This window comes from Protopterus annectens, chromosome 2.part1 (assembly GCF_019279795.1).
Source record: "Protopterus annectens isolate FY-2018-M chromosome 2.part1, PAN1.0, whole genome shotgun sequence".
Taxonomy (NCBI): Eukaryota; Metazoa; Chordata; order Ceratodontiformes; family Protopteridae; genus Protopterus; species Protopterus annectens.
The window spans coordinates 174078604-174092065 of record NC_056729.1 but is presented as its reverse complement, the minus strand read 5'-3'; the positions used below and the strand labels follow the sequence as shown (position 1 = coordinate 174092065).

The 13462-nt window shown below is 36.7% G+C and overlaps 1 protein-coding gene across 1 annotated transcript in view; it reads left to right on the top strand.

The window, feature by feature from the left end:
• The window catches only part of DTHD1 (death domain containing 1), a 363334-nt gene that overhangs the window by 3894 nt on the left and 345978 nt on the right, over positions 1-13462 (top strand). Inside the window, exon 2 of the mRNA XM_044062088.1 lies at positions 9472-9802. Coding sequence (XP_043918023.1) covers positions 9472-9802 — 331 coding nt within the window. The remainder of the gene's footprint in view (positions 1-9471; positions 9803-13462) is intronic.

Sequence of the window (13462 nt, the reverse complement as noted above, 5' to 3'; positions counted from 1 at the left end):
CACGTGGTGATAAACAGACTCATGTCGGACACTGGTAGGTAACATTAGGGATAATTAGAAAAGCCTTGGCCGCTTATGGTAAAGTGGGCACTGAAGCTTAGTCTTGTCATGCTGGAAAAATTTGCAGCATTGAGGCTGAGGCAGGAAGAAGATTGCAGGTGACTGTTGCCCTCACTTTTGAGTCCCTTGATTTGAATATCAGTCTGCTGAGGGGTGAGTCCAAACAAGGTTGATTCTCTTTGGTTGTCCAAATCATAAAATAGTCTTTGCACCTAGCTGGATGATTGTCCTCTCCACTGAGCTGTCACCCCAGTCATTGGTCACATTGCCACTGAGAGGGACCAAATGAGCTGACTAACTGGAGAGGGACTGATGGTGAGCATTTAGTGAGATAAAGAGAATATAGTAAGACTATCTAGAGAAGGGAAATGTGTACTTAGATCTAATTAATATATATTATTAAATTAAATAAATATTATTAAATTATTATTAAATTAAATAAATAATTAATATATTATTACTAAATAGCTAGTGCAATAAGCTAAATGCAAGTGGCCATTCCTTCTCTGTTCTCATTACTTCTGTATGGGGTAAACTGCCTGCGTGCATGCAGAATGATCTTAAACTACAGCGATTTAGGTAAATTAATCCTGCATCTTAATCTGTATGCTCTTTTACCTGCTTAGTACGTTTTCCAATCACTTGAACTATTTTTTCTGATTGCAAATGTGCTGTCAGTGTTAGTGGTACAACAGGTAGCTCACTTGCCTTTGGAAGTTCAGAAGCCTGTGATGAGTTCTATTCACTCTCAAGCTGATTGGATTGCTGACACAGCATTTGGTGATTGCTGTACTTCTAAGTATGTTGTCCTTAATTAAGATCCCATCTGGTGGGGGCAACTCAAGACAGGGGGTGTACAAGATCCTATGGCACCTATTAAAAAGAGTAGGGAAAGCTCCCTAGTAGAAAAGCATCCACTTCAGATCTCCCCTGTGAAGACACCACTTACCTAGTAGGGCTAAGACGCTCAGCAAAGGATAAAAAACGAATTCCTCTCCTTATGTTACCACTACTGCCTTTCATTGCTACTGGGTTTTTCTTCTTCATTATAACTTATCATTCTTCATACTCTGTCATCATCAGTGCATTAGGGAATCTGTCACCAGCTCGATGGCAGTGTCAGTAGTGACTGCTGTTTCAGTGAAAATGTTTCGCTGAAACCACTTTTGGTGACAGTGGAGAATTCCCCTTTTTCCACAGTTGCGTGACCTCAGAGTAGGTATATATAGGTTTAAGGGTTGTAGGGGTGTTCCTCCACATGGGGTGTGCAGGGGGGATTTGCCTCCAGGCAAAAAAAAAAAAAATCCTCCGAGTTTCACAGAAAGTGCTTTTAGTGAAACATTTTTGGAGTTTTTGCTGTCAAGGAAACAGGTGTCAATGTAGAGTCATGATTCCCTATATTATACCTCTGCCTTACTCCATACTGCATCACTGTCAGTTTATATTATATCTCTGCCATACTGCATACTGCATTGTTGTCAGTACAATATACCTCTGCCATACCTCATACTGCATCATTGCCAGTATAGTATACCTCTGCCATACTGCATACTGCATTGTTGACAGTATATTATACCTCTGCCATACTCCATACTGCATCACTGTCAATATATTATACCTCTGCCTTACTCCATACTGCATCACTGTCAGTTTATATTATACCTCTGCCATACTGCATACTGCATCGTTGTCAGTACAGTACAATATACCTCTGCCATACCTCATACTGCATTGTTTCAGTATAGTATACCTCTGCCAAACTGCATACTGCATTGTTCTCAGTATATTATATCTCTGCCATACTCCATACTGCATCATTGCCAGTATATTATACCTCTGCCATACTCCATACTGCATCGTTGTCAGTATATTATACCTCTGCCATACTCCATACTGCATCATTGCCTGTATATTATACCTCTGCCATACTCCATACTGCATTGTTGTCAGTATATAATGCCTCTGCCATACTCCATACTGCATCATTGTCAGTATATTATACTTCTGCCTTACTACGTACTGCATCATTGTGAGTATATTATACCTCTGCCATACTGCATACTGCATCATTGTCAGTACAGTACAATATACCTCTGTCATACCTCATACTGCATTGTTGTCAGTATATTATATCTCTGCCATATTCCATACTGCATCATTGCCAGTATATTATACCTCTGCCATACTCCATACTGTATCGTTGTCATTATATTATACCTCTGCCATACTCCATACTGCATCATTGCCAGTATAATATACCTCTGCCATACTCCATACTGCATTTTTGTCAGTATATAATACCTCTGCCATACTCCATACTGCATCATTGTCAGTATATTATACTTCTGCCTTACTCTGTACTGCATCATTGTGAGTATATTATACCTCTGCCATACTCCATACTGCATTGTTACCAGTATATTATACCTCTGCCATACTCATATGCATCATTATTCAGTTATTATACCTCTGCCTCTCTCCACTTTATATCATCATTGGAATATACCTCTGCCATACTCCATACTGCATTGTTACCAGTATATTATACCTCTGCCATACTCCATACTGCATCATTGTCAGTATATTATACCTCTGCGTTACTCCATACTGCATCATTGTGAGTATATTATACCTCTGCCATATTCCATACTGCATTGTTGTCATATATTATACCTCTGCCATACTCCATACTGCATCTTTGTCAGTATATTATACATCTGCTATACTCCATGCTGCATCATTGTCGGTGTTGTTAATACCCAGATGTGCTATCTTTTGCACATTAATGCACGTTTCCAGATTTGGGGTTTAGTATTCTCAGAAACGTTTCATTAACACATTCAATTGATTTAATCATAATGCATGTTTCATATCTAAAGTAATTTCCTTAATGAAGACTAACTTTATTTCAATAATCCTTGTGAAGCTTTAGCTCTGATATATCTTACTTATTTGTTTGTTACCAGGCTAGGTAGTCTGGTCAAAAAACCCTTTTCTCTTGAAAGGATGGCTCACCCATTGCAGTTGTGCTGTCTTTGACCCCTGTAATGACCCCATGAACAGCCACTATTATCCCCAAAGTTTTCTAGATGAGGGTGGAATGGAATTAAATTGGCAGACCTTTCTTCCATACCATGCTGCTAACGCATGCATGCCAATGGAAAGTTTGGAGGTGCCATTCTGATTGCTGTAGGCCTGGGTCCAAATAACATTTTGACTAGTTCTTTCTGACATGGGCTATAAGTAGCATGGCTAATATGCCATTGTGAGGGACAAATATTGTACAATAGCTTCCTATCCAAGGATTCTCATTCCAACTTTATTTGGTAACAGTAGCAAATCATACCTGAATATTTTCTACCATGGAAAGATCTGGCTTGATTTTGCTACCACATGCCCAGTAATCAAGAAAGGACAGCTCTGCCATTCCCACCTGGCACACATTTGTCTCTAGAGTTATCCTTCCCATTTTAATCAGCACAGCATCACTCTTATATGGTGAAAATGTTCTTCCCGAGACTAACTGCAAATATTAATATTAACCATATAAGCAAAGCACAGCCTCCACCTCTTTCCAAGATGTGAGCTGTCAGCCTCCCGGAGGATTCCACACCATTTTTACTTTCATAGTTCATTTTAATATACTCATACAATCTAACTAGAGTAATAAAAGCTGACATATCCATTTCTGCATGTTAACAGTACTTGGCAGTAAACCTGTATCAGATCAACAGTAGTTAGATACTTAACTCTCAGGCTGCATTAACATGTCATCTGTACTACCCTTAAAGAAGGCATCTGACTATGTGAGACTGTTTCATTTTCTGTGGCTAAAAGAGAACCTGTTGCTCCTGTCTTTCTTTTGTCCCAGCAAAAGTTATTGGAGGCCTTCCTGAGATGTTCTAACAGACTATTTACTACCTTCCTTGCCTCAATGGAAGACAAGGCACATCTTCATGGTACATAGTAGCAAAGTTTACCCCTGCCAAGATTTATCTATTACTTGTAGATCTTGAGGTACTGAGAAGCACACCATTGTCTATGGCCACCCTTTGTAATGGCTCTTCAATAAAATGTAGAGGCAGCAATGTAGCTTGGCTTTGCCTCCTTACTTTCCAAGCTTTTGGTAGTGCTCAGAAATCCTGCATTACCATCCAATATATTTTACAGTACAGGGCCAACAGTGGTAATTCGTAAGTCTTCTTTTCCTATGCTTTATATTCAGATGGCCTGAGTAAGGAAAATCACAGCTGATGGCCAGAAGTGCCTGAATACAGGGCCTTGGGACTATCTGGAGCTCAACATTATTGTCTTCTAGTTTCTTCAGTCTACTGTCTGTATAGTTGTCATCTGTCCAGGTATACACACTCCACTGCTTTTAAGAATTGGGGACTTCCTTGGCTACTTCCTTCAAGTTGTGGAAGGCATGATACAAAAGGATCATGTATCATTTTGCATTTTAATTTGAGGCCAAGGGATACGCAGGATACATAGAAGTTTCCAGGGCACAATGTGCTTGTTTAAGTACAGTGGTTTGAAGAGAATTATGCCAAACATTAAGGGTAGCTGTTTCAATCATTCTGAGATATTTTTAGTCTCATGTAGGGAAAGACAGCGATGTTCTTGGGCTCAGACTCAAACTTGAGTTCAAATTTAGCTTTGCAGATTTTATTCAGATTACTCTGTAATACTCTAGCATTATATGATTAACAATGCCCTATTATTGACAAAGTATGCTCTAATCTGGGATTCTGTATATCTTTGCTGAAAGATGAATAAACCACTTGGAAAAGAATGCAAGGCATTCTATGACATAAAATGAGTTGCATACAGAAGGTGTATGTGATTTGTTCTATATGACAGCTGAAATTTGGAGCCTTATTAAACATATACCTAGATGTTTATATTATGAGTCTACCACTGTCTTCACTTTTCAATTAGACAAATTTCTGCAACTTAATATGTCATCTGTCCAGTTTACAAACTTCTTAAATATTCTTTTTCACCTTATTCTCTGTCATAAATACAAGTAATTTTAGTTTATCTTGCTGCTGTCTAGAGATAGAAAATTAGTGGATTGGAGCATTAATACTGAAATTATAAAATATAAAGTGATTGTAACAAGCAACTAGGGATTACTATGAATCTAAGATAATGTGTTTGGTGCTGCAAACTCCTCAGGTCCTAAAGGAGAAAGAAAAATAATTACTGAATATTCATTACTAGACACGTATCATCAGCAACTGTTTTTGGTTTAAAAGAAAGGAGATGTCATGATGTCATCTGTAAAGGTAAGGGATGATGTGGAGAATATTGATGGAGATGGATGTGATATTTAAGCCCATCCTTATAGGGCAGAGTATGTCAGCTAGCAACCACAATTCAACAACAGGTCAAAAACCTGTCGCAACTACACTTCAACAACAGGTTCAAAACAGACATGTTCTTTTCATTCATTGGTGACGTTCTCATATTTCCTTTTACACCCGGGTATAGACTTCTGAAATTATACTGTATTCATGCCCAACACAAGCTCAGTCCTGCTAATAAAATTCTGCTGTTTCTGTGATAAGTGCTCTGTAGTCAAATGACCCTTTTCACCCTGACCCAGGTCACTAGGCTAAAGAATATACATTACATAGGAATGAAACACAAAATAAATTTCAGTAGTAAACTGGGAATATGCTATGATAAAGACATTTGGTATACTCCCAGACCGTAAGTTAAGAAATGCTATAAAAAAATCTGCAAAATGCAAAGCAGTATGGATAATATGAGATGCAAAGTATGCAGTGGGATATAATAAATTCAATTAAATAATATGGTAAAAAGCAACATGAAAAAGAATAAATGTTGCTACAAATAGCAATTCAAGAATGTCAGTGCAGGTGATGTCATTTACATTACTTTAAAAAGTTGTTAAATTATACGTGTGATATGAAAGCAAAAGATGATGTGTAATTGTGTTAGAAGCAGATGCTGAGATGAAGGAAGTGCTATTTGTTTATTATATTGCATAAATATATAACATTTGAATAGGTACTTGTAAATTTCAGTACACACTACCAGAATTAACATCAGCTGAAATTTAAATGTATTGTAGCAATTGATTGCCACCAGATGGAAACCTGTTCTAGGCTTCTCATTTGTTTCAGGAATAAATCATTCTTATTTTTGCATCAGAACCTAATACATAAGAATAGCTGAATATACATATAAATGTAAAAAATAGAGAATATTGATGGGGACATACCTGTCATCATACAGATTAGTGAATGGACTGCATATTGTACAATAACATTTTATTTTTAATTTTTTGGAAACCCATTGTTAAAGCCACCTTTAGCATAAAATGCAACTTTTTTCACTTTACAACAACAGTTTTTGCAGCTTTTTTCACTTTACAACAACAGTTCTTGTAGCTTTTTTTCACTTTACAATGACAGCTAGTACTCCATGCAGCAGGCATGGCAGTGACATGATTCCGGGTCTCTGAGAACATAAGTGGAAAACTGTTAAAAAGGCACAAATCACAGCACAACTTAATTAGGATTAATGGCAATGTAACAAAATAATCCAGCTCAGTCAGGTGAGTGCCTTGCTGCATCATGAATATTGTTCAACAGCCTTCACTCGTCCTGAGTAACTGAGTGGCATGTCTGTCTAAGTGTGAAACCTCCGTAGAAGGTAACACGGAGGTAGATGTGCCCCAACGCACTTCATCTGTAAATAGTGCTAATTAAATTTTAGTCCAATCAGCATTGCTAGTGTTTTAGAACTAGGAAGGGAATTGAAAAATGGGCAACAAAGACTGCAGATCTTGAAATGACTTTGCAGCAGACTATCAGAGTTTACAAAATTGTCATCAATCAGTTCTAAAATAAAATTGAGATCCTGGAAAAACATAAATGGAAGAGTGAACTGTGGTTAATGGTTTAAGGAGAACATTGTGGGGGCTAGCAAGCTGCATTGTATCAAGAAACATTGATGCCCAAGGCATTACATCAAATCATTAGCTCTAAAGTCTATATTTCTCAACATTCCTAATTTGTTGGGACATCCCTACCTTTTGTTCAAAATTAAGTTCTGAACCTCATAAGACTGAACATTTTCTTGGGAAGTTCTAAGTTAACATACCAGTGTTTTATAAAAGATTCTGATCAGGGTCTTTTCTCCTAAGTATGTCTTTGTCTCTAATTCTAGAGGAAAGCGACAGCAATTCTAATACCAACTAACTCTTCTTTCAAACCACTCCAAATTGTGTTTACAGTGATGAAAATTGGTAATATTGAGATCACTGCTAGCAGTTAAAGAAGGACAGCCATACCATATGAGAGGCTGCAGGGCCCACCATTGTTTGGACTGATCTATGACAGGTGTTGTGTACAGGGATATGGCAACTTTGCTATAAAGATGACTTCTCAACTCATTTAAAGTATTGTGTGATCTTACTAGCAAAGTGAGAAGCACTTTCTGCTGGTTTGATTCCACAGAGGCTGCTATGGCCTTGCTAGTGCCACATCATTAAAGATGGGAATATCATTGATTTGCCAAAAAAAGTACTTAGCTTTTTTGTTAATCTGTTGACTGGGTAAGTTCAGTGTGCACAAGTATCCATTTATGAAGCAACCTAAGAGCAGAGAAGTCTTGCTGATAGTCACACAAAACTCTTGTTTTGGCTTTTGGGGACTGATAGGCATATTTGAAGGTTAACATGTATAACACAGATATGGGTTTCACAAACAGTATCAGCCCTTCTTGCTGTGCTCTTTAAAAACTGGAAGTCCACACTCACAAACTGAAGAAAAGACAAAAAGTTTAAAAGATTTTTTTCAGTCCCATCTTAGTAACCTGTCTCCAGTACCTAGCCCTAGGAGACAAACGAACAGATGTGATAATTGTAATTATTGCAAATATATAAATACAGGGGTCTTCAAAATTGTCTTAAGAAAAACAGAAATAGATGTTTTTGGAGATTTCAACTGTAAGAGTAAATATGTGATTTATGTAGCTTGTTGCAGACGATGCAGGGCTTTCTATATAGGAACTATGAGGGAGTTGTCATGTATAATTTATAAGTACCTGCATTCAGTTTAGTTATCAGATTTTACAAATGTTTTAACAAGATATTCTGGCATTTGAAGTAATACTAAACATTTGTTTTGTTTTGTTTTGTTTACTGTGATTGACTGATTTTTAATAGACGGTGTGATTAAGAAGATGAATTGGACTGGAAGAAATATAGTTGGCAGCTCAGATTAGAAGCATGCTGTCATCAAGGACTGAATGATAAATATAATGTTAAGGAATTCCTTAAAAGGAAAAAGTTAAGGGTCTAATTAAGTCATGTGATTTATCTTTGATTATTGAAATGTTTAACCGATTTGTGATATTTTTGTCTGAAGTCTTGTTAAAGAGACAAAAGTGCTTACTAATTATCACTGTATTTATTAAATACTTTATTTTAGTTTTTAAGTGGTCAGCATTTTATTTATTTTATATTTTTACATATACATTGGGACTGTATTTTGGAAAGCTTTGATCTATATATGAAAAAAAAAATCAAATCCTAATATATCTGAACAAGCTTAGTCATGAAATTTATTGCCAAGTACAACTGTTGAATATGTTGAATATAGTTATATTTTCATGTTTTGGTTATGCAAAGAAACTTGATGGGATGGAAAGTAACACAGTTATATGGGGAAATGTTCATAAACTGTTGGTCATATAGGTACATTAAAAGTTTATTAGATCATTAACAGTCTTTGAGACACTGAGATGTTATGAAATTCTTATAGCATTGTACTTTGTGCATATTTTGAGCAATATAAGCTTTTCTTTTCTTATTTAAAAAGGAAATAAGATTGTACCCTATACATGCATGAGTAGTATAAGCTATGCATTTTCTCTTCTTTTTTAGACAATAAAAGAAAATGCATCTCTTTGTGTACTGCTATATTACAATTTGGATATATTGTTGTTAACTGTTATATCTAATTGATGCAGTTATGAAACTTTAATAACATTTTTGGTTAAAAATGCATTGTTTCATGTAATTTGACAGTGTGACTCATTTGAAAATCTGCCACCACCCTTATCTCAGTCACACAGTGCTTGCTTACTATATGTCATTGTCAATGCTGGAATTACTAGATACCACTGTCGAGGACTTGAATTGATCATATCTGTACTGAATAGTCAGGCCACTCATTTAATCCTCAATTATTGTATCACTACTGTTTTTAGTTTTGTTGACTAAACTCTTATCTGTTTTATAGCCCTTAGGATCTCACTTAATACATCTAAAAGAATTTTCAGTGTATGATAAAAAATGAAATTGCATCTGTTATGATTATGATTTTCTAATATGGGATCAGAAAGTAACAGCATTCCATTTTGATCTTTTAGGCTTCTTGCAGAAGTGGATGATCAGAGTGAGCCAACAATAGCAGGTTATATCGTGGCACCCTCCATTGTAGTACAGAGACTGGAATGCAAAATAATCAGCTCTATGAGCCCACTAATTGTATCAGATGCTGAAGAATTAGTCAGTAACATTATAAGTATCAAGTGTGCAGACACAAGGATTAAGGTCCCATTTCCTGTTACCATTTCCATTCCATTCTGTACCCGGTACAGGGGCAGCTATCGTGATATCATTGTGAAAGTGATGGATGACAAGCTGCAAACATGTTACCTAAATCCAATTTCTTTGGAGGGCATCTATGGGGGCCAGAAGGTCAGTGTTTTAAAGCTATTTTATGGATATTCTTAATCTGCTGTACTGTATGGAAAGATCTATTTCACAGAGAATGGGTACATTTTTTTTCAGTTCAAAAATGTAAAACTTTCAGAACAGTGTTTGTAATGCATTAACTACTGAACAGTAATGTGGAGAGTCCTGAATTTAGAGATTGTTTTCCTTGATTGCTTTAATCACTGCATGTTATTAAGAGTTAGTAAATGCATGCAAAGTGTTAAAATTCAATATATGTAGTCAGCTCTAGCTGTATATGGCAGAATAAAGCCCTACAGATTGGTTGACCCAGTCCAGTCAGTTGCCTGGGTGGCTACTTGTCACAGACTGGAGTACAAGACGGACATGACCATGCTGGGGGAGTAGAGCAGTACATGACAGCCACAGCCTTACAGAGGAAGGGTGTCATCTTAGTATACATCCTGTGAGGAGTTCAGCTCTCCATGACACCACCTGTTGCTAGATTTCATTACCAAGTGTATGGGAGCATGCTATCATGGGGGAAGGTATTCTGGGTCCCCTCAATGCCACAGACAACATCTTTCTGCTTTGGGGATGGAGTTAGACCATTCTAAGGCCTTAATTACATGCCAGCAGTAGCATAAGTAATTCCCATGGTTGTCTGCGTGATAGCTCTGTGAGTTACTGGTGTAATTCTATAGTATTGTGGAGAAAATGGGCAGAGTATAATAGGGATGGTTTAATGGTTTGCAGGCACAGGAGGAAAAAGAACCTAAAAATGAACATAACTATTTTTCTTATAATTTTTAATTTGTATGAAAATGTTGAGATTTGAGCCATTTAATTTATGTTATTACTGAATAGGTAAGACTTATTTTAGTGAATGTTTTTATATGGGGACAGTTGTGCATTCATGTAATGTTAGTCAAGGCAGATGAGATAAAACTTTACTCTACAAGATGTATTGCACTTGTAGCTCATTGTTGTAAAGCAGTATTGTGGTATGCCAGCTTATAAATAAGTTGTTAGGCAAATTGTGCACAATAAGCATGGCCCAGACTATACGGGTACATGGCTGAACCAGCACAGAGATCAGAGCTGCTTCTTGGTACAATAAAAATAAAAAATAAATGCAATAATAATAATAATAATAATAATAATAATAATAATAATAATAATAATTGCATTACACAGATGAATAAGACTATGAAAAACTGGTTAAGCTAGTAAAATTAGAACCAGCTAAAAGAGCAGTTATTGTGACGAGGTTATGAGAGCAAGTATAAAGGGCTGCAAGATGACTGCAGCTATATTGCACCTTCAGCTTGAGCTGGGCATTTGAAAATGTAGTATTCCTAAAAGGACATTTTTATACCACTTTTATCATCTGAGGAGTACCATACAATTTGTTTCTATCATAGATCTCATCCATATACATATTTAACATTCATTTGAATTAGTGTTTACATCATTTTCCTCTTTAACCAATTGTTAATTTTGTGGTAAAACTTTATACTGTTTTTTTTTTTTTTGGTTCTGACATTCATATGCCATCACACTGATAACAGCAGTCATGTTCACAGCTGTTATTTAGGCAATATTTTCAATACAGTGCTGGAAAATGCTACAAGGGACACATCGTTGTAAAACTGTTGATGTTCTCAGTACTAAAACTTGATGATTTACAAATTGTTAACAAAACTGGGTTTGAGTCATTGGTTTAAGGGAGGTGCAACTTTTCTGACTCCAAGAATGAACCAACAAATATACATGTGGCTGGAGTCTGAATGGTAAGAAGATCTCTTTGACACACCTGCAGAGCATGGATCAATTTTGACCGCTGTCTTTGTAGAGTCTGTGTATGATTTTGCTAAGTAACCTGTTTCCTATGATCTACAGTTAATAAGCTGTTTAAATGGGACACTGAACTTTATTCCATGATTAAAATGGTCCATGTGCCAACCCACTTTTCAGCTTAATACATGAAGAATAAAAAATAAATAAAATACAGTTTTAAACAATGGCCATCCATGCAGTTTTGTTGCTTTCCCTTAATATTTGTTTTTTTTTTGTTGCTTGTGTCTTTTAGTTATTATAGTCAGTTTGATATGCATGCATATCTTGGTTTTGCTGCAGCATGTTCTATGAAAAAGCAATTAGGAAAGTAGCTGTTAGTTTTCAGAGACAGGGGGTATTTAGAAGGAAGCATAAAGTGACCACACTTTATTAAATAGCAGAGTGAAGATAGTGCAATGTCATCCAAAAAAGATGAGGTATGCATAAGTGCCAACATATCTTGGGCATGCTGTGAATAAAACCGTAGAATGAGACCTCACAGCTGCAAAAGTAGCAGTCACTGCAAAACAGAGCTGATTATGTTATGCGTGATAACATGACCTGGGACATTGGAAAGCAGGTAGTCTGCCTAATAGTATTTACGGCCACATGCACATCAAAATGCCACATAGCTTGTCACCAACCCTACCAGAATGCTCAACAGCAATGCAACAGGAGCCACCCTTCACTGGATCTTAGTTTTAGATCCACTTAAATATTCAAATCCAAAGACCCTACGCAATATACTCAGTGACAACTTACCTGTTTTCACTTTTAAATCCACTCCACGTATATTGGAATCTCATAAGTATAAGACCACTAGAAACTTAAAACATTTTGATCAACAAGAATTTTCAACATTCTGAAATTCTGAGATTGGTGCCCACTATAAACTCTCCCATTGAATGATGCCTTATACAATTTTAATAAAATATTCTTACACACATTTGACAACCTAGCCCCTCCTCATACTAAAAGAGTAAAATCAAACCACACACCCTAGCTAACAAAGGCCACTAAACGACTTCTGCAAAATAGGGACAAGGCCTGGAAAGTATGGCATAAAAACAAAAATGGATGTAACCAACTTAGATACAAACATTAAACAAAGCTGAAAAGCTAGTATGTACTGACAAGAGAACCTATTTCTCTAACCAACTGAGTAACCATAGAAACAACCCAAAACAATTCTGGAAAAGCATCACTAATCTCCTTACCACTGGTACCAAACAAAACCCATCTCCATGCCCAGAAAAAACACCATCACAAATATCCACTATGCTCAACTCACATTTTATAAATATCATATACAAATTAATAACAGACTCATCTCCCTCTATGCTCACCCCATCAAATTCCTTTCTCCCTCCTCCTCTACCCCACAAAAGCAGTCCTCACTTTGAAAGATCCTCTCTCCCCCTTATAGACAATTCTTCTCCCTTTCACCAAAGCAATATTACACCATCTAGCCTTTTCTCACTACAACCAATACCAACCACAGAAATTCAGAGACTCCACAGAAAATTAAAAACATGCTCTCTCTCCTTTAATGACTTCCCACCAGAATACCTAAAAGTTGCTGCCAAGGCCATAGTATACCCCATTAGCATACTGATCAGCATCTCAGTTACAGAATCCTATGTCCCAATCCTCTGGGAGAAAATCCATCATCATCCCACTTCACAAAGGAGGTCAGTCCAATGAACCCTCTAACTATCATCCAATCTCTATCCTCTCCGCACTATCCAAACTTCTCAAAAAGTGCATCCATAATCAATTATTTCACCATCTCACACACAACTTACTCACCCAACCCAACATGGCATTTGCCTCTCACACAGCACA